Source organism: Rhinatrema bivittatum, chromosome 2 (genome assembly GCF_901001135.1).
Source record: "Rhinatrema bivittatum chromosome 2, aRhiBiv1.1, whole genome shotgun sequence".
NCBI lineage: Eukaryota > Metazoa > Chordata > Amphibia > Gymnophiona > Rhinatrematidae > Rhinatrema > Rhinatrema bivittatum.
In genome coordinates, this window is record NC_042616.1 from 313038489 (window position 1) to 313064391 (window position 25903).

Genomic DNA, 25903 nt, shown 5'->3' on the forward strand with positions numbered 1-25903 from the left:
GGTCATACTTTCACTTAATAGGGAGACTCGTTCGCATGTTCACTCGCTTTCATTCATGGATTATCGGCACGGGTTTTGAGTGCGGATGCAACCGCTTATTACAAAGGCCCTGTTCCACACATAAGTATGTGCATGTTTCCGTACTTGCGCGGATTTCTGCGCGCAAATCATTTGCATAATTTTTTTTTTTTTTTTTAATCCCGCAGAAGCAGCAGCTTCAGCCGTGCACGGTAATCAAAACCCGCACACATAACGAGTGCCTGTTTTTCCGCGGGTCTTATTACATCGGCCCCTATGTGAGTTCACATTGTAAACCACTTGGATTCTGCTTTTAATAGGTGATATATTAAATTCAATAAATAATGATAAATAATAATTGTATATATATATATATGTGTGTGTCTACCTGTATTTGTGTGTTTGTGGTGAGGGAAATACTGCACTATTACTGTCTTTAACTGGTCCTATGGCTGATAAAACTGATACCTCCTGCACCTTACTCTCACAGACAACCAGAAATGCCAATGGCCACATAAGGTGCCCCTTTACCTGCTACTCCCTGAACAAACCACTGATATGGTAAGTTCTGAGTAATTACCTGCATGGCAACATAATGTATTTTTATTTCTAAATGCATTTTAGAAATGTAACTTATTACATTCAAAATATATAACTATACCATAGACGCCAAAGCTGGAGCAAGATACTTTGCTTTGAATGTCACAGGGATGGGTATATTAAGAAAGATGCTGATGGTTTCCAGACCTGTTATCCATCAATATATAAATATTACTGTAGCTTTAATGATTTACAGGAAAGTTTACATGTTTCAATGTGTAGTGACTTTTACTAGAATGCTAACCTAGCAACACAATGCCCATGTACAGCAGGCAAATTATCTCCTTGTCAAATGGAGCTTCCTGATTTACTATAAATATAATAATGTAACCTAGTCAACATTTTTCAGGATAAAAAAGAACTGAAAATCTATTTTTTTCAGGTAGCATTATTAGCTGTAGTTTGTGGTAACTAGGAAATGGGAAGAAATCACAAAGAAGGATTGATTTTCCCTCAGGCCTGCTGATCCATTTCTCAGTAAGTGGAAAATAGGGATGAATTTTTGTTTAAAATGAAACAGGCAATGTTAATGACATTATCTACCTCATTTAATTTCGTTAGAACCATGAAACGAAAGAAAAAAATGCCAAAAGTTTAGGTTTTTTGAGTTTTGTGTTAGTGTGTACTAAGTTCAGTTAGTGCACATTACCCGAACTAAGAGGTAGATTTTAAAGCTTTGCATGTACAAAAAACAGCCACATACGCACATAAGTAGGCTGCGCTGGAGCTCCAGGAATTTTAAATAGCTGGGAAGGGCGTATGTACATTGAGATATGTATGCCCAGAAAAAGTAGGCGGAAAAGGGGTGATCCAGAACTGATGTGCATAACTCCAAATGTTTCTTATCTGGCACACATGCTTGAGAGAAAGAGAGAGAGATAGAAAGATAGAGACAGAGAGAGAGAGAGAACTTCTTTATAGAGCTCAGTCTGATACTCTATATATGGACCATTGTAACGGGGCACTTTGATTTTGGTGATTGAAAAGTGCCCCCTTACAATAAATGATAAAAGGGAGTTGATTTTTGTACAATGCAGTTAGCAGACACTTCAGTGTACCAATCAACTTCTCTTGTTAGAATTTTCATCACTTATAAGGTGAAGAATTCTTTAATGATGTCAATTTTACAATGGATACCTCTGAATGTGTCTGTAACATTAGGGCTGTGCCATATGGCATGCAGGACTATAAAAAGCAAGTTTCACATACAATACATCCAAAGTCATTTTGCAGTCAGGGTGACAGAAACCATACAATGTTACAATAAATTTCAAGAGGACAAGCAAAATGGAGTAAGACACATAGGAACCGACAGAGAAGATAAACAGCAAACTATGCAGCAGAATGGGTCAGAGTAATAACGGGACATTCCATGCGTGAACAAGGGAATGGAACGAAGGCCAAGGCAGAGGTTCCCAATGTGTCCTGGAAGACCCCCAGCCGGTCAGGCTTTCAGGATATCCACAATGAATATGCATGATTAACATTTGCATGCTATGGAGGCTGGGAACCACTGGGCTAGGGGAAACAGCTCAGATCTGAGTAAAAATGTAAGTGTGAATCAGTGTCCAGGAAGGAGAGAAAAGCTATTTCCAATCTTTGGGGTAGGTGAGGCAAATACAGTTTCCCCAACAGCAGCAAAGCTGTGGGACTGGAGTAGTGAGAAGGCAGGAGTTTGAAGAGTGGCGAGAGGAAGTCAAGCAACAAGGTCATTCAAGCATACAAGAGCAGTGTCACAGAGGAACTTATATACAATTAGGACAATTGACACTGGACACAGAAATCTGGAGTTAAAAAAAGCTCTGAGGAGATATAGGAGGAATAGAGGAATATTATTTAATGCTACTAAAGAGTCAAGCAGTGGCACTTTGGACATATTGTAACCTAAAACGTTGGGACTTAGGAATGTCAGGACAGCCGAACTGCCTTAGGGGTCTCAAAAGCGTGGATGATCATTTCAACAGAGAACTAATCAATGGCATGGTACCTGCGGGTACAGTACCATAAGGAAGACGAAGCTTGCAGTTTTGCACAAATATGAAGTATGAGTAGAAAAAAAAATGGTTCAAAATCAAAAAGACAATATTACAAAAAAGAGCCTCAATGATTTCCACATATTCTACTAATCGATCCAAAAGGAAATCCAAAAATGAAATGATTTTTCAATTATGCCAAGAACATCACTATTTTTATTTTAGTTTTTTCAAAATGTGTTTAATTTAGATTTTTGAACCGCATAGGTGTTACTGAAGATGTGGGAGACATGCTGTTCCATGAAAGGTTTCAGGTTTTGTCAACACAAAAGATAAGTAGGAAATGATTTTGATAATAATGTTTTGACTATGGCTTTTTATTATATCCAGGGTTATGAACTAAGGGCCTCATTTTCCAAACATATCGCACGCAGTAAGGGACATTTCGCACGCGAAATGTCCCTTTTCGCATGCGATACCAAAATGGGGGCGGAGTCGGCCCCGGAAGAGGAGGAGTCGGGGCGTCACTGGGGCCGACTCCGCCACGACGGCACGCACAGTGAAAAGGTAGGTGCCTTTTCGCTGCCTATTTCACTCCCAATAGCTACACCTCCTATGGTGGCGCTATTGGGTGCGAAACCGGCAGCGATTGCACCGCAACGGTGCGATCGCTGCCGGCTAGCGCAGGCCTGCCCCCCAGTTTCGGCCCCCCGCCCCTCATCTTCTAAAGTATCGCAGGCCTGCGATACTTTAGAAAATGAGGCCCTAAGAGACTTGAGTGCATATCAGACTATCCGGCAGTAACACCTATTTGAGAAGATACTGCCTGTGATTATAATATTATTGCGGCTCCTGATGAAGCTTTACGACGTGAAACTTCGGCCATTGTCAAGCCAGTAGGAATTTGATGCAAACACGTTGAAAGGCTGGTGAGCCTTCAGGGACTTTCATAGGTGATCAAGAGATCAAGCCAGGAAGATTAGACACAGAGATGCACGATATACGTAAGTGGTTGATAAAATTGGTTGTTATATTTTGAGAGACTTTATTGTTACTTAAAAAAAAACCCGCAAATGATTGAGAAGTCCGGGCGGTCTCAAAAAAAAAAAAAAAGGTTGAGACGCTGACAGGCTAAATTAAACAAATTTTGAAAAAATTAAAATAAAACTAGTGATGTTCTTGGCATAATTGAAAAATCATTTCATTTTTGGATTTCCTTTTGGATCGATTATCAAAATCAAAAAGGACATCAAGGTAGCAGGCAAAAGGGACTGGCAGAGGGAGGGCGACAGAGGAGACGGTCATGGAAAGTGCTCTTACTCATGAGAAGAACGTCAGGCTTGGGGCAGTGCAGAAAGACAGTGAAGGATAATATGGAAACTTCTAGTATTCATGTTACATGCCAAAAGCCACTGGCTAACTGAATGGCTAAAGTATGTATCATTTTAATTGTAAACCACTTCAGTCTATGGAGTATGCGGTATATAAGCTATTTTAAATAAATAAATACATAAATAAATATCAAGGACAAAAGAAGGTCATCTCATTTCATTAAATTCCACACTTGATAACATAGCCATGATCTCGTCACATGCATTGCTGTAAATTATTTTGTTAGTTTAAGTTTTCTATACATTATATATATATATATATATATATATATATATCAAAATACTAGGCAGTCAAATTAAAAAGACATTGAACTACTGTTGATGAGAAATGGTGTCTTAAAAGTTCAAATCTTTGTAGCTGCTTTATTCACCATAAATGAAGCTCCATAAGTAGGAGACCTTGTTTGTCATAGGTAACCCTAAAACCTTGGCGTCACAGAAAGCATTACCATACATCGCCTTTATAAAAATGAAGTACTTCACTTAAACCTGTCATTTACTGTTATCTTAATATTAATATGGAAGTTTTATTGGAATTTTTAATATGTAAATTTTTTTTTTCAGTTTCTCAAAGTTTGTCAAGTTTTAGGGGACTGGGACACAGAACAAAGAAACGACTGGGAAGCTGTTGCATGTATCACATTAATTTTACAATAAGCAACTCAAGCTTCAGTTGGATCCTTAGCGCTTGTTGGACCTTAGAGGTGGAGCCTGCATGCTTATATGTTTAAAAGCCATTTCTGCTGAATTTCTAAATTGCCCGCGAAGCCCGCAGTGCACCCTTTTGAAATGCCAAGGGCTGCTGCTTATTCAGTCAACTTGCAGCATGCTCACAGTATTTGCGCGTTTTCAGCCACTAAAGTAAAAACTGTGCCAGGCCTTACCGGTGTGGCTTCTTTTGTGTACGATAAGGACATTTGGACCGATGCAAATTATCCCACAGATATCACATTTTAGTTTTCCGTTAGGAAGTCGAATACCTCCAACTCCTGACAAAGCTCTGCCGCTCTGGCCATCGTGCGGGCCATTTATTTTCTCTCCTGAGGCATCAAGCACTCGTAAATCCTCTGCACATTCCTCCCCATTCATTTCACAGGCACGCCCATTCTCTTCATCACTCTGAGTCTCTAGTTTAACATTACTGGCTGAAAGAAACAACACAGGAGGCCACTCAGTATCAGGTGCAAAGCAAAACAGAAGAATACATCCGCATGTGTGCACATTCATTAAGTCAAATCATTACAGGCAACTTGTAAACACAGAGGGTGGAGCAAGCTGCACGGAACAGCTGGATGGGAGCTGGCAGGACTTCTGTGTGCTGTCTGTTCTGTTGATAACAGTGGCATGTGACGAAATAATAAACACCGTTAAGCCAGATCTGAGGAATTAATTCGCTTATGGGGGGGTCTGCAGGCCAAACAGAAGTCAGATTTAGTGGGCATGAATTGACATTGGTGCCAGCGTACTAAAGTGGGCATTTAACCGCATTTAAAGCACTGTTAATGTGTGCAGTCGAGTTCCTGTGCAGGCTCAATGCTTTGAATGCGTGTAAACTAACTTTTGAGAGTTTTAATGCAGAAGCAGAAACTATGTTAATGAGGTAATGAGATGCAAAACAGCTCATTACCTATTAGCGGAGTGAAAAAACACATGTGCAAACTGCTCTGTAGATGCTGTAAACACAAAAAAACTTAACTATACGTCAGGGAGATATAGCTACGTTTTTGAAACACCATCTATAAGTGAAATGCACACATACTTTATCATCTGCCTCATTTGCATGTCATTAACATCAGCCGTTAATACATGTAATAAATTTTGTATTTACACATTAATGTTTGACATTGGCGCACTTTAGTGCATCAGCCCCATTAATAACTGCAGAAGCTTGTTGATTACACATTGATATAAAAATCTATTACTTCAAATATTTTAATATCTATTTTAATGTGACTTTCAAATAGCAATTGTGTACCACAGGAAGTGGCATTATCTTAGATGTATGGATAGATACCATCACTCATGGCTTTGGACACCGTATCAGAATGGGGAATTATCTTTTGATAATGTCTATTGCCATTGAATCCCAATGGTGAATTATTCAAGGGACAGAGCAGGAAATGCTAAGGGTATACTGACTACCCAACCCAGAAGTGTCATAGTGTAGCATTTATTAATAGAGTGCTACAAGACCTTGCTTTAAAAGGGATTGTTATGTGCTCATGCAAAATTAGCAGATGACCCTCCTAGATCCTATAATCTTGCACCCTCAGCTAGTAGTCTACCACTATCATAGGATTGGTGGCACACCAACTTTAACACTCCTCTGAATGCCATTATAAATTCCTTAACAGTAATGTACAAATTACTTAGCTGTCAAGAACACCTTATAGATATCAAATTTAAATGTGTCTATCCCTGTATAGATAGCTATAAGAAATACATTATATAATATATATATATACTAAATATAAAACATACCTATCTATCTCTCTCTCTCTCTCTCTATATATATATATATATATAATGTAAACATGCATAAAGAGAATGAGATCTGTGTATCTTTAGTAGCTGTGATTGCAATAGTAGAATTTTGATACACATCCTGGGTACATTAGGCTAAACGCCCTCATCAACTGGGAAGGAAGTTAAAATACTTTAATGCACATCCTGGAGTATGCTATTACATGTGTTCTGGTAAAAACCCAAAACACCCATAAATGTTTAAAGTATAACATTATTCCAATTGTGTCATTAGAAGTTTCAAAATGAATGGGCATTGTTAAAACTACCTTCTATTGGTTAGTGCCTAATAATGTCCTGATTGTCTGGCAAATCACAGTGCTCAACTTATTTTTCATCCATTTCATGTTGCTGGATGGACGAATAGAGAAATAGAGACCAATAGATAGACAATAACAGTACTGATAATTTAAAAATGCAGATAATCGAAGGCAACAGCAACCTGTCGGAGAACTGCAAATTGATGGCAGCTTTAAGCTGCTGGCACTACATCTAGTTTCCATAATCATCCTATCAAAGCCATTATTGAAGGAACCATTAAAATAACGTTCCAAGAAACATTACAGAAATCTATTTACTGGATTTTAGCAGGGATGCAGATTTTCGTTACGGTTAGTTTCATTTCGTTTTAGCACGTGATATTTCAAACTAGCATGCACTAAACTTCACAACAGCACATGTTAAACTGAAATAGCACGCACTAGTGCACGCTATTTCATTTTAGCATTTGCTGCTTTGTTTTTAGCCTACGCTATTTCAAAATAGTACACATTACAATGAAACAAAACAAAAGAACATTTTTGACCTGGATATCTCTGGTTTTTAGAACTTCTAACATGGACCTGGAACTGGAATGCAATGACGTAATAGATCATCTTAGACTAGTATACATCATACTAGTCTGCTAATTTCACTATGGTCAATGACGTCAAAAAGGTTTTCAGCCACCGACAATCAAATAAACCAGCCTGAAACAGCATGATTAGGATTTAATTTAGCATCCTTCCAAGCAAACTGCATGTATCATTAGAGCAAAATGGTGGTCCATTGTTAGGTATATTGCTTTTTTTTTTTTTTCCCCACAATTTACTCATGAAGGGAATCCCTTCCATGTCCATGGCTTTGTCATGAATGCCTTATAGAAACACACCTTCCCCATCCCTTGCACATTATCAATGAAAACAGAACCGTTTTTTTTTAGAGGGATACAATTATATATTTTTCCCATTTCTTTATACTCTGTCTCACCATTTAAAGAAAGAGAGCTGACAAACAGAGAAAGAAAGAGAAGCCCAGAGAAAGAACAAATCCCAGGCAATTTTTAGGTTTTCCTCAATCTGAGATGAGGGGATTAGCACTGGGGCTGGGGCTGGTGGGTGGAGGGGAGGGGAGGTAGAATTCATTCCATGTTTTCTTTCCCTTCCTACTTTCTCTCCCCAATCACCACCCTCCTTTCCCTCCCTCCTCATTTCCCTCTTTTTCTATCCTCTCTGCAACTTCTCTTAACCTCCCTTTGATCTGCCTGTGCCTGTCTTCTTCTTCCACCTTTTGAACAAGGACACAGCTTCTCCTTCCTGCACTGGCATTGTCTCCTGCAGCTCATCAGTTTCCCCCATTTGTTGTTTCCTCTCCTTTTTCCCTCTCTTTGCTCTCTCCTCTCTTCCCTCCAGTGCTCTCACTGTCCTCCTTCCCTGTTGTTCTCTCTTTCCTTCTCCCCTTTGCTCTCTGCCCCTTCTCTCTTTTCCTCTCTCCCCCTTCGCTCTCCTCTCTCCTTCGCCTCTTTCCTCTTTCAACTTCCCCTTCCTCCCCCTCCCCCCCAGTTGTGTAGACCGTCGTGATGGCTGTATGGAGGTGATGGAGAGTGTGCAGCGCATGCTTCTCTCCTGCACCCCTGCTCCTTCCTCCTCTCATGGTCTGTTGGTCCTGTGCACTTACTATAAAACCAACAGGCAGCGGGAGGAGGTGGGAGCAGGACTGCAGGAGATAAGTGCTTACTGTGCACCCTCCCGTATGGCTGCTTTATCTGCACTGCCAGCAGCAGCACCATTTAAACAGCTACTGCCAGGGGGGGACGAGGAATGCTGACAGCATAGTTCCAGTGCACCAGGCCAGAGCCTGGGAACACTCCCAGATACCCATAGCACGATGGATCTGGAGACTTTGGATCAAACCTGGGGCAGTCCTAGGTATGTCAAATAGAGATGTGCAGTCATTTGCAAAGAAATAGGAAATAAAGACAATATTTCGTTGCATTTTGGGAAGTAAAAAAAACGAAAGGAAAACCCACGAAATTTCGTGTGGTTTTCCTATCTTTTTTTTTTTAGGGGGGGAAGGGCACATCTAGAAAAAAAAACCCAAACCTGCTCCAACCCTTCATGTTTAATTATATACAATCCCTCCCACCCTCTCAACTCCTCCAAGACTCCCCTAATGTCCCTGGTGGTCCAGCGGGGGTCATGGGAGCGATATCTGGCTCTTGGGCCGTTGGCTGCCAGTTATCAAAATGGCGTCGGCGGCCCTTTGCCCTTACCATGTGACAGGGGCTACTGGTGTTACAGGCTGGCCCCTCTCACATGGTAGGAGCAATGAACAGCCAGAGCCATCTTAAAAAATGGCGCGGGCCATCCATTGCTCCTACTTGTGACAGGGGCCGGCCAATGGCACTGATAGCCCCTGTCACATGGTAAGGGCAAAGGGCCGCGGACGCCATTTTGATTAGTGGTAGCCGACGGTCTGAGAGGGTGAGATCGCTCCTGGGACCCCCACTGGACTACCAGGGACTTTTGGCGAGACTTGGAGGGGTCAGGAGGGTGGGGGGGGGGCACTATATTTAATTACATTTGAAGGGTTGGGGTGTTTGGGGTTTTTTTTTCGAAATTGGCAATGAAAAAAAATTTCTGATCTGGAGTGGACCGAAATGGCCCACCCCGAACCGAAAATGAAACGGGGACATAAAAAATGTATGTACACCTCTAATATCAATGGCTATCCATATAGAATACAAGTTTACTTTCTCTGGTTGTGAGTAAAGGGAAGGTATTTCCAAAACTCATGAATGACAAATTCGCAAGACTGATATGGAAATCCCTCTCTTTATGGGTTAATATAGAAATAAACATCAGAGACGATTCAGACGAAATCACTAAAATGGTACATGAACTGAGCTATACGCCTTACATAGAGAGATTTCAGGAGATAAAGATGTACTCTCTCTAAAAAAAAAAAAAAAGGGGGAGGGTAGAGGGACATATCCAAATAATTAAATATCTAATAGGCCTCAATAAGATAGAGGAAAATAACATTTTATACAGAATGAAAAGCTTAAGGTCAAGAGGCTAAGGGAAAGATGTTCAAATGGAATGGATAGAAACAGGCTTCCAGAAGTAGCAGGAGCCAAAAATGACAGAATTCAGACATCTTTGGGACAGATACAAGGAGACCTTGGTGGCTGGCAAAGACGAAGCAGACAAAGGCAGGTACAAATGGGCAGAATCTTGTATTAGAATTCAAGGCCGCATGGGGCATGCAGAGATTATCCCTGATAGAGGGGAACTGAGGATAAAGCCAGATACCAAGTTGAGGGAAGAGGGGCAGACTAGATGGATCCTTCAGTCTTTATCTGCCGTCATAGATACATTCACATTCTGTAAGGAACAGCTATTATGCATTCTGTTTACTGCAAGCATGAATGATACTTAAAAAATATGAATAGATGATGTTAAATTAACTTCTAATATTGGCATCTCAGACTGTTTTGGTACGACTGTAACTCTTTAGGTCTCTCCATGGCATAAGTGCCCTTGGTTAAAAGCAGCTGGCCCTGCGATGTTAATCACCTTCTCGGGCCAGAGGTGGCTGTTGCATTTCTGCATTCCAATTCCAGATCAATGCTTGACCTTCTAAAAATAAAGCAAAACAAGAGCTTTCCAAAAACCCCACTCATTTTTTTCCCCTCAGCAATATGGGCATTTTTACATTTATTTTTGATTTCCAGAAATGTGAGGCAACTGTAACTGAAAATCTGGAACTATTTTGGGCTTCTAAAAATAAAAAAATGTAGCTTCTCTCCCTCCAACCCCTCTCCCAAACCAGGTTGGTCGACAGCAAAAGCGAGCAGCCTGTGGTTTACTGGACCACCAGATTATCATCAGGATCTGCTTTTTCAGTTTCTCAAATCCTGGTTAACAGAACTATACAAACATTTTTTTTTTACTGTTTCTAACACAGCCACAGGTTTTTTTCCCCCTGAACTTCAGTAATATGCTGTTGAATTTGAGCACTGTGTGTAATTAAGAAGGCACTCTAGAAAGCATTCTATTACACTTTTGCAGTTTAACTTATACAATTATAACTTGCTTTTCAAGACTGTAATTATTAGTTTGACAGGCTTGTGGGTAGAAAAGCTGGCTTTCCATTTTTTTTTGGGGGGGGGGCCTTTTTCTCCAACAACATTAAAAAAATGGAGTGTTTTCCTCATCTGCGGGATCTAGCGGGAGTGCTTTGTCAGTGGAACCAGCTGGAACTCGCAGGTGAAGTGGTCATTTTACACAAATAATGCGAAAAATAAACTATTATTTTTTTAAATTTCCCTTTTTTTTTTTTAAAATGTGATGGTCCCCTTGTTAATGGATTCTGCCATGATAAAGTGGCCTTTCCTTCTGTTCGGCAGATTTAGGAGAACTGGCAAGGAAGCGTAGGATAGGCAGGTCTGGGAAGTGTTGTTTTACGACATCACAGGCACGCAGAAAGGCACGCAGAAAGCAGGTAGAGTAAAGGGGATGACACGATACAGCAGAGTCAAGTCTAACGATGGAAGAATCTTCAGAACTATACAGTACGATCAAGACAGAGAATATACATATATTTCACAGTTGCATTTGATGAATTTGCAATCAAGTCATATATAGATATACAGAACAGGATAGCTTAGTGAAAAGTTGGGTGGTATGATACCTAAACAAGTCTGCAACTGTAGCATAAATGTTACCAGTGAAGAGCATATGGCTTACAAATCCAGCAGCTGTGATTGTGAATGCCTTTCCATTTTCTATCAGAAAAAGCATGGGACATGCTGGCAAGGAATGCCTCAAACGCATGAGCACGTGAGCCTTGTACTACTGGCACATGCGATGCCGTGGCAAGTGAATGAGATGAGAGCAAACAGTCAACAAAAAAAAAATAAAATAAAGAAAAGCGTGAAAGCATGCTAACAGCAGTATACTTACGGGAGAAAGATTTGAAAATGATTGCGTGTAAATCCCTAAAGCCCTCAGCTCCACGAGTAGCTGCAATAAAGAAGGCAAAGAGGATGCAAGATTGTATTGCTGTAGAAAATGACAATTAAAGAAGTTGGTGCCATTGCTTCTGGCTTTCTAATCATTCTTCATATAAGCTACTATCTGTCATAACTCACAAAACAGGAAAAAGGACGATACCCAGGGACATCGAGGAAAGTAATCACAAGTATAAAAAGTTTAACACATAGTGCAAGGAATGCCCTCTAGTGGTGAGAGATAACAACTACAACTATACTTGCAAACTCTCAGGGTTGGTCCCAGTTTAGAACTAAGGCGAGGAGAGAGTTTCCAGGAGAATTCCGAGACTCATACTCCAGATGGCAGGTACTTAAAAAAAGAAAAGGCAAAACGTCACTTAAAACGATGCTAGTGAAGAAGAACCCTGTTTGAGCCAGTGGGCACTGGTGAGCTGACAGGCTTCCCTGCTTTCTTCTGCTGGGTGAGCTGAGTCGCAACAGCAGGAGAGACGGAGCATCCTCCATCCATTCCAGGTGCTTTTACAATGCTGCAGGCTGAATGTGCGAGGGGAAGGAGAGGAGGGGAAAGGGAATGACAGAGGGACCTAGGGGAGAGAGCGGAGGCATACAGAGGACAAATGAGGCGAGAGGGACAGAGTGGAGCAGAAGAAAGAAGGGACAATAACAGAGGAGTATAAAGAACAGGGAGTGTGCACACCAATTTTTTTTTTTTTCATTTTGTTTCGGGAGTGGGGTTTCAGAATTCAGGGGTTTTTTTTTTTTCATTTTGTTTTCCATTTTTGTGCGTCCACTTTGCAAACAGCATGCACAAAGTTTTATTTTGCGCTCACGAAAATGGAAACTGAAACAAAACTAAAATAAATGTCAGTCTTTTCTTTTCTTTTGAAAGGAACAGCCTGTTTCACCCCATTTTTCCTGCCCTTTCAAAACAAACGCACATCCCTAATAAGAGAATGAGATGAAGAGGACACAGCAGCACAGAGGAAGGACAGAAGAGGGACGGAGGGGCACAGGAGATGAAACATAGAATATGATGGTAGACAAGGCCCTTAAGGTCTAAATGCAAAACCGGCATATTTGGCCACTCATCCTGCTAAATTCTAGCCAGATAACTAGTTAACCAGTAGAACTTCTCTGGAAAAGTGGGAGGTGCTCCAGGGAGGAGTGTCCTAAAGATAACCTGCTACTGTATTCTGCTTCTCCTACTGCACACCGCACAACTCGCAGGCCAGCTTATGCTGACTTTGTGCACTGCGAGATTAGTATAAGCTGGCCCTAAAAGCTGAGAATGCTGCTTAGAGTGCCACCACTGTTGGAAAACATTTACCGGAGATCTGCTCCGGCCGAATTTAAGGCCTGGCCACCTCGCCTGGGAAACTGTTCCATGCATCTACCACCCTTTCCATGAAGAAACATTTCCTAGTGCTACTCCTGAATCTATGGCCTTTTGATTTTCATATCATCATCTCTTGATCTAGAATGTCTTTTCCAACGAAAATCTGCTTCTTGTGCAGTATTTATACCCTCGCAGTGTTTGAGTGTCTCTCATACCTTCCCCTTTCCCTCCTGTCACTTAGGGGTGTACACACAGTATTTAATCCTTCCTTTCCATTTCATTATGACTTCTGGAGTAGACGCTGCACAATTCTGGTCATATTTTTCTGGCCTGCTCTGTCAATATCCTTTTGGAGGTATGAGCTCCAGTAATGGACATAATACTCTATATGAGATCTCACCGATGACTTGTACAGAGGCAACACCATCGTCTTTTCTCTACCAGTTTATGAAGGAAGGACAGAAGAGGGCCGCAGATTAAAGGGAGAAGGAAAGATGAGCAGAAGGGGGAAGGGGAAGACACAGAGAAGCAGAGGAAAGAATAAAGATACAGGTGTATGGTGGAAGGGGGGGGAAGGACAGAGGGGTACAGGGGAGGAGGGAAGAAGGATATAGGGGCAGACAGGCAGAGAGAGGGGGGGATAAGGACAGAAAAGGCAAAGGAGAAGCACATAAGAAGGGAAGAAGGATACTGGATAGGGAGATGAGTAGGCCTGAGGAATACAATGGAGGGAGGAGAGATGAACAGAGGGGCAAAGGGTGAAAAAAGCCAAGGCACCTGCCCAAAGGATGAAGAAAAAAGAGCCCAAGCAGACCTGAGAGAGATAAGAGAAGCCAAAAAAAGCGGAAGAAGGAAAGGGAAGGGAAAATGGAGATAGGGAGGAAACTATCTGGGACAGAGTGGAAGTGAGACATTAGCAACACTGGGTATATATATTCTTAGTATAATAACTGAAAATCAGAAAATGACTACTATTACTCCCACTAGCTGTCACTTCTGTAGCGCACACAATCTAAGAAACAGTCCCTGCTCAGTAGAAGTTACAAACTAATCAAGACAGACATACAGGGCAAAAGAGGCTTTAGATATTCTAAACGCTAATAGTGTCATGCAGTGTGTACAAGCCAATGGACTTTCGATTGGTGTTCAAAGCACAGGGTCGTCTATAGGGACAGATCTTATACTAGTGCAGTCAGCTCAGCATTGTTGTATATTGCTATTTTTAGTATTTTCGTCGTCGTAAATAAAATGGTTTTTTTTCTTTTAACAAAAATGCCAAATTAGTGTGGTTCAATGGGTATCAACAGTTTCTTGTTCCTTATGTTACTTCATCTTCAGAAGAGTATATGAATATTCTGGCTGCTATATTTGGCAATCCTCGGCTGCATGGAACAAGAGTTCAGGACATAAAACACTTTTGATACCCACTGAAAAACACTGGGGCCGATGTAATAAGATCCGCAGTGAAATCAGCACTATTTTCAGAGCATATATTTTTTTTTATCATGTGCGGCACAAGCAGGTGCCTCCAAAGGATGTAATATGGGGACGGCATGCAAATGAGATTGACGCAGAGAATCCATGCAAAATAAATATCCACGCAGATATGTGCGCTACAACGCACGCTGAAGGCCCCATGCAATAAACCGTGCATAAACCCCCATTAATGTGGTGACCCGTGACTGATTCTCGGTTGAAACCCTTTAAGACAGTAGTGAGTTAGTGGTCCGGGAGTGGGATTGAAGGTGGGTGGAGAAATGTCTATCCCCTTCATGATCCGTCACAACCGCATGGGAGCTATAATGGCAGGTGCCGGTGAGCGGGGAAATGCAGCAGAGATTTGGAAGGGGCTACGAAAGCAATCAGCATTTCTGACATGCGCCTGTTCCCTCTTCAAGCTGTCTTATGGCTTCTGCCACTTCATTTTTTGAATTCTAGACAGGCGCTTACACGTAGCTCCTGCCCTGACACAGGCGCTAAAAAACCTGATTAAAAAAACCCACACTAACATCAGCGCGGCTCTCTGCATTGCCCAAGAATAGTTAATTGTCTCCTTTACACATGAAGAAACCCGAGCAGGCCTTACCCCAACTTATTACATCGGCCCTACTATTTGGCATTTTTGTTAAAACACAAAAAAACTTTTTTATTTGCAACAAACTCACCCCTTCCACCAAAATTAGTGATATGCATCAATGATGAACTGACTCCACTAATATAAGAATATACAGGGATATGTTCATAAAGATGACGCTGTGCTCTTGAACACCAGTTGGAGGTCAGTTGGCTTGTATTTGCTTATGATACACAGGGCCTAACTCCGTAGAGGAGGGGAGAACTCGCAGTCAAACAGGAAAGAGACCCGAGAGCTCATCATTTCTGATGGGCGGAACATGGCAGCTGGGAAAACTAATAGCAGACTTGGTTGCATGACGAGGTATTAGTAGGGAAGTCATATTACCTGCCTGCCAGTCTCTAGTGAGACCCCCACCCCCCCTCCACAGAGTAAACACTGTGCGCAATTCTGGAGAGCACACCTGCAAAGGGCCAATTATAAGGCGGAGGCAATTCAGCAGAGTGTGGCCTGGCCTGCACTACAAGCAGAAAGACTGAAAATGCCAAGGATGGGCATTTAAATAACCAGCTGCACCGGTCTCTGGCCCATTACTTCCTGCAGATGGATTCAATCATGCAATGACTGGGCATCTCTAGGATAATTTATTTTTTATATACCAACATTCGATCTCAATTGAGATATCACACCAGTTTACATTCAGGTACTGTAGGTATTTCTCTATCCCCAGAGGGCTTACAATCTAAGATTTTGTACCTGAGGCAATGTAGGGTAAAGTGACTTGCCCAAGGTCACAAGGAGCAACAGTGGGACTTGAACCTTGGTCTCCTGGTTCATAGTCCACTGCTCTAACCACTAGGCTATTCCTCCTCCCTCCATGGCTCCAGGGCAAAGTAACAGGAAGTGGACAGGAGGGAGGGAGCGTCATTTTCACACAGCCTGCATGAGAAAAGTTGGCAAAAACATTGCCTAAGGGACACCGGTTTTCAGAATGGATGGTGGGGCAGCGATTCCTTGGAAAACTACCTCCTAAATTATAAGTTACGCTAAGTGCAAAACAATGTTGGCAGCATGGAATCCAAATAACTGCTGCATTCATTTAACCAGTTACATATTTCTGCGCATCGCAGTGACGGGAAAACCTTGAAGCAAAACCCATCTTTTAAAAATTGAAAGGTCTAGTTGTTTTTAAATGAATGCACAGTGGCATGTAAGACTTGTCGTGGAGCTTGCCGCTTTGTCTGTCTGTAAGCAGGGAGTATTTACTTTTACTGCTCTTTTACTGCTCTAACAGAATAAGAAATCTTATTTCCCCTTTCCATGATATAGTACGGCTCTGTTCAACTGTCAGTTCACTTGAGCTGCCCAAATTCCCACCTATCTTTTTTTTATGCTGTTGCTTAGGGGAGCGCGCGGTGGTGTTCAAGCGGTTGTGCAGCTCCCGTTGACGTGCAGCAGAACCTTCACGGGCTTATGTGCTCAGGGGTGTAACAACACACAACCGATTTCCTGGCCCCCCCCCCTGACAAGGAACAGATACAAGACTGCTTGGCGATTGGCCTCGGCGGATCAGTGCTGAGAGGAAGGAGTAGGAGGATGGGAGCTGAGTGGAATGGGGGGGGGGGGGAGAGTATTTGCTTGAAAAGCTTAGTGGAAAGTGCATGTAGGGTGTCGAGTTTTGCTGCCGTGTGGGGTCTGCCCTGTGCCCTGTGACTCTTCGCTGTACCCTTTCTGGTACCTTCTGTTGTATCAGACGAGCATGCACTGGTCTGCCGGCTGGATCGGTGTTAGTTCCAGTCTCGGCGCTCATTGTCATAGAGTCTGCGTGTGAGTGGGGCAGGAATCAGGATGCAAGTGGCTGGATGTAGGCGGGCCCGAGCGCTTGTGAGAGAAGTGCAAGTAGGAAGAGAATGCTTAGGGGTGCGGAGTGGACTGACGGACAGGAAGGACAGGGCTTGAGGGGAGGGGAAAAAGGCCCTAGTGGGAGAAGAGCCAGGATGAGAAAGGGGGGAGCAGGAGAGGGAGGAGATATGGGCAATGGAAGAGCACACAGGAGCCCCCAGAAAGACAGAACTGGAGAGGAGTGATAGGAGGATGACAGTGAGGAGGCAGAGGAGACAGAGTACAAAGGGGCAGGGAGAACGTCAGCAAAGGATAAGAGGGGAGGAAGAGGAGAAAAGAGCGAGAGGAACATGCAGCAAGGCTGGATGCTCTTCCAGCTGACCCCAAATCAACAAAGGCCACATCAGGCTACAGGCCACCCTGCATCTCCTGCTTGACTGCCACCAAAGTGCAGAAAACACCTTACAGGTGAGGATCATGGGAAGCTGCTGCAGTGTGCTCCAGAACTACCATGTTGCACATGGCAAGCAGACTACTGGAATCTGCACTGCAGCCAAGCAAAAAAGTCTGGTGAGGCACTGCTGCCAAGATTACCAGCTCACCGCATCATGGCTTCGCTGGACAGAGTTCATGCCACCCAGACCGATATAGCAAGAAGGAATGTCAACTGGTCAGTATTTAGCCGGTTTTGATTGTGGCAGGCTGGCTGCCTGCGCGAGTTCAAAATTGGCAATGTGAAACGCTTCTGTCGCTGCTCGCTGGCTGTGATAAAGAACACATGACCAGCAGGCAGCTGGACCACAGGAGCTGCAATGGGAGGGAGAGGAAGGAAGCGATGCCTGTTTTCTGTAGCTTCCCTTCCCTGCCCATCCTATGTCCAAGGGGCTGCAGCTCTCTCTTTCCCAGACTATTGACTCCATGTTATGGACAGAGGAGGAGGAGGAGGTGAGAACCACCAGGCAAATGAAGGGGTCATTAAGGTCAGCAGGGAAATGTCTTTTAGATATTCCTTCTGTTCATCAAGTGAGGCTTGTTGAATCAAGAGAACGGCTGCTATCAAGAGCCAGGGCAATAGCTTGGAATAATCTTCCAGAGACACTTCACATGGAAGTATGTTTTAAAGCTTTTAAAAATAATCTGAAGACTTTTTTTTATTTGAGAAGGCCTTTCAAGGCTATTTTTGTATGATAGCATTGCTCCATGATATATTGGCAACCCTGTTTTTGTTTTTTATGTTTTATTATTATGTTTTATTTTTGATTATTTTATTGTGTTGATGTATTTACTATGATTGTTTTTTGTAAGCCACATTGAATTTTATGATTCGCGACATACAAGTGATTTAAACAAATAAAGGTGCAAAAGATGTGGGGTGGAGGGAGAGAAGTAGGTGAATAAAAAAGGGGGTGAATGCTGGGGGGGCATGTTGAGGAGCTAAACATTGGAGAAGGGGGTGACAAGGAGGGACAAATGCTAGGGGTGATGAAGAAGGAGAGGGACAAGTCATGAGAAGGTGGGGAAGGGCTAGGGGAGCATGAGGAGGTGGTGTATACTAGAGAAGTGAGGAGGAGGAGGAAGTGAATACAAGTAGTTGGGAGAGCAGAGATGCCAAGAAGGTGGTGAATACGGAATAGGGGTGACATGGAGGAGATGAAAGCTGGGTGGCCTTCCACAGTGCACATACCTTTGGCCAGGTTAGAAAGCAGTGTCTACATGTACATGTTTCCCCATTTCCTCCCCCCCAAAAAAAATCCTTTCAGAATCCCTTGAACCCCCTGACAGGTCCTGAAAATTTGGGGTGGACAGAACACTAAGCATACTTTATTAGGGCAGGGTTACCTGGACACAGACACACACACACGGTGATCTCATAAGCCTTACTTCCTTGGAAAGTAGGCAAAAATGTCAAAATGTATCCCTGTCCATTTCTTAACAATACACTAGATCTGACTCAGCAATTTGTTGCTCTCTTTACTGCAGTGTAAATTCCAAATGCCACCCACAAAAAAAAAAAAAAAGCTTCACAAATGCAAGTTTCTGCTAGTAATGCTGCTGGAAGGCCAGTCCCAGCGGTATCCTGTCTGATCCCAGCAGTGCCAGCTACCTCCCTAGTGCTTGAGATAAGTTATCTCCCAAAGGACAACCAAGAGCTCCACCCAACTGACAGAAGGAGATCTGGCTGAGGGGCTGAAGGCTGGAACTGGTGGAGCTGAAAGCCTGTGACTGACTTCCAAGCTCTCACCGATCAGCAGCAGCGGGACAAACGCGGGCTTGCGAGGAAAGAAAGCGGGGCTCAGTGTTCTGCTTCTTAAAACTGAACCGGACAGAATGAGCAGCTTTTGACCTTTGTTGGCAGCCAAGAATTGTATCCCTCTGATGGCTGCACATATGTTTCTGACCTGAGCTCCCTTTGGAAGTGTTCATCATGTTTATTTGCATGCAAGGAGGAGTTCTGGTTCAATTTTGGCAAACTGGAATGTAGAAACTGAACATTTGGAGAGACAGATAGATTTCGGTTTTTGTCATCCCTAGGCCCTGTTGGTGCCAGACTGGCCTCCCTGCACCTCAGATTCGATCTCTTCAACCCTACATGTGCGTGGACCTCCAATATTCATTCTGCCTCCCCCTCACTTCCCTCCCCTGCATCTCTAATATTCATTCAACTTTCCTTTCAGATCTTCATGGCCATCCAAACCTTTCCCCTTCCTACCGACCTCCGATATTCACTTAACTTCCCACAGACATCTGATGTCCATTTACCCTCCCTCAATTCCATAGACCTCCAAGGAGTGATCTCCAAACCCCCTTTCTCTCCAACCCCACAAACATCAGGGCTCCGGGTGCGCTGTGAACAGAAGGCGGTGAGCGTGAAGACGTCTCTCATCGTACTGCGGCCTTGCGTTCACAGGGTCCTGATCCTCCTGCAGGAAGCCTGGAGATTGGGGGTTGGGAGCTGGGAACCGGGGGGATTCAGGGCCTGTGAGTGCAGGGGTGCAGGACGATGCATGCGGTCTTTACACACTTCTCCGCCTTCTGTTCACAGTGCGACCGGAGTCCTGAAATCTGCTGGGTCGGAGAGAAAGGGTTTGGATGGCAGGCTATTGCAGGTCTGCGGTGGGAGAGGGGTGGGAAATAGATACCGGAGGTCGGGGGAGGGAAGGAGAATAACGGGGCATAAGACAGAAGCATCCACCACCTGGGGGAAAAGGAATTGAAACAGTCTGTAGAGTGGTGGGGAGTAGGAATTTTGCCATTCCCAGACTTTTTGTCACCCTAGGAACAGGGCCTAGTGGGCTTGTGTGCAAATCCAGGTCCGTGGAGAGAGATGTATGAAAAACCGTTCATTGTAACACGATAAATATGGCAAAAATCCAGATTTTCACCTTGTATGAAAAATCATGAAATACGTCTTCCACAAATTTTGTTTGCCAAAGAATGTAATGGGAAATATTTTGATGAAGCGGGTGAAAAACGTCAGAATTTGCCAGTTTCACTGAATCTGCAAATCCTCCCCCTCCCCCCAGTTCATTTTTATTTTCTTAGCCCTGGTAAAGTAGTGCAGAAGTGGTGAAGTTTTCCAATTTTCACATTTTACCGAGAAACTATCCCACTTAAAGCCTATGGTTGTTTCATGAACACATGAATTTCTCAGAATGGTTGCAAAACTCTTCATGAAAAAAAATGTGATGTTTTACATCTCCTTACTCCAGAATTTGAATTCTAACTCTGCCCCTCTTCAGTGAAATTCAAGCACGTATGCCAAAAATGTCTCCTTGCAGGAGACACAGTTGGATACTGGAACTAGCCTGGGTATCTTTTCTTACAGCATCAGGAAACAATCTAAAGCTGTATTGGCCAATGCATGTCTGTAGAAATTTGTAGAATTTAGGTCTATGTGCAAGTTATTGCTTTGTGTTTGAGTTTATGCAACTACCTGCCTGGCTGGAAACAAAGCACTACTTGCCTGTCACATCAATAACAAAATAAAATGCACATAAGAAACATTAAGAAACACTCCCCCTCCCCCCCCAAAAAAAAAAAAATTGAACAAACACAAAACAGTGGAAAAAATGACAAAAATATCACTTGTAGGGTAACAATGCATTACCAACATGAGTTAGTATCGATAATTCAAGGCAATTCTCAATACTAAATTCAGTACTCCTATACAATCCAGGAAGCTCAAACTTAATGTTTCCTGAGTTTTAGTCAGATATCTAAATACTGCTGGATCAGAACCTGATCCCCGAGGACCCAGTTGTCTTTTCGGGATCTCCACGGGGAATAGGCATGATGTGCCTGAAGACTGCTGACAGCCTGGCGCTGCTCCAGCCATCTCTCGGTTCAGACCACGCAGGGCTGGGAGGCCCTGCAAGACTACGGGGGTCTGCACAGTTCAAATCTCAAGGCGTCCCGAGCGGCGCCAGGCAGCTGGAGGCACAAACACTAATTAGCGGGAATGCTCTCCATGAGATACATTTCCATGCCCTGTCTCCATCGTATACAAATATATTTCATGCACATTCATTGTAGATTTCCTGAAAACCAGATTGGTTGGGCAGTCCTCAAGGAGTTCCCCATTAGAGGTTCTCGAATGGCAAAAAAATTCCAAGGTATAGTAATATCCATCCTTGACCCGATGAGGTGGAGTTGGTTAGCTTGATTCCCAGTTTACTGTTACCTCTTTTTGGCTAGTAATAAAGAAATATCTACATATTTAGATTAATATTTGTCCTTTCGATATAACATAAAAATATAGAATCTGAATGGAACAGTTTTCCCTAAAATGTTGTTGCTCCATTACATTTTTGGTATATTGACATGCTTTTACGTTTTGTGTAAACTTTCAGACATATAGTACATTCCTTTGTAGGAATTTATACCGTGTCATTCACTAGCTGAAGGATTTTTGTAGTTTTCCATAGCCATGTCCTTCTATCTACAGCGTGGGCCGGATTTTAAAAGCCTTACACGTGTGTGTGTGTGTGTGTGTGTGTGGGGGGGGGTGTTACGCACGCCGGGCCTATTTTAAAAAGGCCCAGCGACGCATGTAAGTCACGGGGCTTGCAAAAAAGGGTGGTCTGGGGACGGTGCATGGGTGGGGTGGGGTGGTCCGGGGGCGGAGGCGGGACCAGAGGCCTCCAACACAGCGGCCAGGTGAGGAGTGGGTAAAGCGGAGAGTAGGTGTTTTGCCCAAATAGTGATTTTATTGAACTTAGGCGGTCTCCAAAAAACTTTCTTCACCATCAGTGGGAACAATTAGAGATCACCTTTATATATACTAAGACAATAATGACGGGCCTGATGATAGGCAAAAAAATGATGTCTCAAATTGTCCCACTTCTCCCGCAACTGCTCGAATGAGTAAAGACGAGAAGAGTCCGTATCCACCAGCTGGGCCAGACAACAAATTCCCATCACAGACCATCTCTGATAAATGGAACTTCCGAGACCAGGCAAAAAAAATTGGATTTGGTTTACACTTTTCTTCGACCCAAGATTTTTCCTCTTGTATGTTTCTAGCAGCGAGCATCCTCTTTTGTGCTGGCTGCCCATCCCACTGTCTGTCTCTGCCTGCACACAGTTTCTGGCCCTCAGTGCTCTCTACACATGGATTGCTCAGGTGCCGGTATCCCGACAGAGAGAGGAATACCATGCTTGCCATTAAACGTATTACATACATTGATATTTTCCCGAACAATATTCATGGTAGGGATTTCATATCATCACAAATTCCTTCCATCTCACTGTATGATTCAAGTCAAGGCAATGAATGGCATTTTACTATCCAATACAGTTTTGAGTTAGTCCAATTTATCCACAAGCCACTTATATATCCAATTCAGTGATGTTATTAAGATAGAGTAGGATTATTATCAGGCTATAAACAAATGACACTAGCTTTAATGCCAGCTGTGATCCGCTTTTGGAAAAACATACTTCTGATATACTGCATATTGCTAAAGGTTCTATTGCTAATAGAATAATGATAACAAGGGACAACACTGGCTGTGAACCATCTATTCCAGGCGATTTACCTGAGTTAAATATTTTATACATTGAATAATTTCTCTGGTCAGATGTTGAAATTTCCAACACAGTGCAATATTTAACTCTGGAAGTCTGATTAAAATGTGGGGCCACTTTTAGGCAAGCGCAACATAGGCATGTGCCGAGTGGGCCTAATTCTGAAGGCGCCCAAGAACTGGGACTCTTCCTGCTGCTTTCTGATTTCTGGAGCCAAGCCCCCCTCCCCCAGTCTTCTGCATATGGGCACCATAATCTTAAATCAGGCCTTGTTAAAACATTTCCATAGTTTCATGTTGTTTTTAAACCCACTATTCACTTTATAATCTGATAGTTGGTATAGCCCTTGTAATATTTGCTTTGGTTCCAACTAAGCCATCATAGATCCACCTTTATCTCCTTGATAATATACTTGTGCTTTTGTCTTTGTAACATATTTTTGGCTCCTTTTTCATCAGATATTTCAAGCGCTTTTATATCCTTCTGCAACTTTCCAGTTTTTTTTTCTCCTGACACCTATTTTTCTTAGCCATATATGCTATAATATATTCCCTAATTTAAACTTTTGATTTTTTTCCATAATACTACTGCACTTTCCATGGATCTATTGTTTACATGAAAAATCTCATCTAATGATATTTAATATAAAATATAAAGTCAATCTCTTCCATAAGATGTTTGGGTTTCTCCAGATATTCTTCCCACTTATTCTTTTCTTAGATTTAACATTTTAGTAATAAAGGAGAATGCTCTAAGCATAATTTATTCTCATAATAGATTCAACTGCTTTTTTGTATTTTAATTCATGTACAACTAATCCAGCCTATTATAGATGTCATGAGTAGAATATCTTTATTCCCCTATTTTTATTTCTCCAAGCATCTATTACATCCTCTTCCATTCCCTTTAATGATTTAGATGATTGATATCTATATTCAGTACCTTAGAGGATGTATTCTCCATGTCCAATAAACAATTACATTACCCACTCCCCAAGCAACTCAATTAATTCTAGTCATAATTTTGCAAAAAAAAAAAAAAGTTACATAGTTAATATTATGAGCATTTGCAGTGCATTGCCAAGTACTATACAAATCCTATGCACCATTTCCCATAATATTAAATAGCACCTCAATATCCCCATGGTCTTCTTCTGTCTGAAAACCTGCATGTATATCACTCCCCCTTAGGTGTGATGTATAGGTAGCAGTATATTCTCTTCCCACCTAAAATCACCGCATCTTTTTTTAACCCGTCGGTTTCCTCCTGTTCCACTGGGCCTCCAGCTCAACTGGAACCAACCTCCATCGGACCCTGGTGCCATGACCCTCACTCACTACCCCTTGGGCATGCTTTTCTCCTATTTTACATGCCTTCCCTTCACCCAGTCATTCCAACAATAATCTTCGGCCATGAGCCATGCAGCAGGAAGCCCCCCTGGAGCCCTTCAAACCGTGGGATGGAACTCCTTCCCCTGCAGGAGCTGTGCATGCTGCCTTCCCAGCATCCTTTGCATCCAGGCCGGCCCAAGTAGCTGAAGACAGGACCCAGAAATCAATCCCAGGTCCTCCACTGAGCCACAGCACCTTCCCCAGCATTAAGATGGACTTAAATTCATATTTTTAATGAATCCACATTTTGTTGCTGTCCTCCCCTGCTTCCTTTTACTTTATTTAGAAATGTTTTTCATTTATCTAATTTACTTTTTTTTTTTTTGGAAACTCTTTTTCAGTGCTAGGAAATGCAGCATTTATTTCGTTTCTGACTTTCCAAAATTGTTTTCTACGTTTGTTCTTTGAAATTGACCAAAAAAAGGGGGGAAAAAAAGTGCAGTCCCCTTCACACTGCCCAAAATTGCCTTCCCCCATCCTCCAAAGCCAAATGCGTTCCCATTTCTTGAGACATGCTTTGATAAATGTTTGTGCATCAACTTGCAAAAACAAAAAAAGTCAAATGTGCAGATATTTTATAAATAATAAGGTACTGCATATCGCTGCATTAAGTGTAAATCACTTTCCCTGGTCTTTGATAAAGTGGTTTTAACACAACTGCATATAAAATTACTATTATTTCTGGACACTGGGAGGGAATCTCCTGGTTATTGCATCTCTCTCTTCCCTCTGATGAACTTTGCCTCTACAGCTTTAAACTCTCTCCCCAACCTATCCTTGTCCCTCTCCCCCCTCCAATCAATGGAGGAAAAGCGAATGCCAGCAGATTGCAACATTGCGGTTTGCTTGTCATATTGTAACTGGGTTTCCACATCCCAGGCCTATTGTAAAAGCACTCGAAGAGGAAGAAGTGTGAATAATGAAATATAGGAATATAGGAAAAGAGGAAGCACCAGAGAGAAGGGCAGCCCAACAGAAACTCTAAGAGTTATGGAGAAGTGACAGAAAAGGAATTACATTCTGTGCGTTTAAAAAAAAAAAAAAAGCAGGCTTGACACTTTTTGCTTTTGAACTAACCTTTTTATGTTTGATGCACTCTCTAGCAGATTTCCAGTTCTGTGTTCTTTTTAAAGGATTTCCCAGAAAAGTATTGAAAAAGCTCTTGCAAATTTGCTTTTGCCACTCAGCTCTCTTCCTGGACTGTGTTCAGTTTGCAGAACCAGTCAGCCATGCATTCATTTAGTCCAATAAAATGACATCACAAACAACTTGTTTGTTGACTTTTATTTCTAGATAACTAAGTGGACCAACAAGGCAATCATAGTACCTTGGTCAAAATTTAGAAAGGGAAAATTGATACACCACATCAGCCTGATACTCCAGCAGTTTTGTAGTTTATTTGAATAACTTTCTTTGAAGCCCATGCACGAAAACCTGCACTTAAAAAGTTTTA

At 42.4% G+C, this 25903-nt stretch overlaps 1 protein-coding gene across 12 annotated transcripts in view; it reads right to left on the reverse strand.

Annotated features, from left to right (window-relative positions):
- Positions 1-25903, reverse strand: part of IKZF1 (IKAROS family zinc finger 1) — a 233341-nt gene that overhangs the window by 80671 nt on the left and 126767 nt on the right. For 5 of the 12 annotated variants that reach the window (XM_029589746.1, XM_029589739.1, XM_029589740.1 and 2 more), the window contains 2 exons: positions 11731-11790; positions 4867-5127 (listed from right to left, as the gene is read on the reverse strand). The exons of 2 other annotated variants lie outside the window; for them this stretch is intronic. In XM_029589746.1, the coding sequence (XP_029445606.1) occupies positions 4867-5127; positions 11731-11790 (321 nt within the window). The remainder of the gene's footprint in view (positions 1-4866; positions 5128-11730; positions 11791-25903) is intronic. 5 more of the 12 variants (XM_029589745.1, XM_029589744.1, XM_029589742.1 and 2 more) reach the window with 3 other exon arrangements.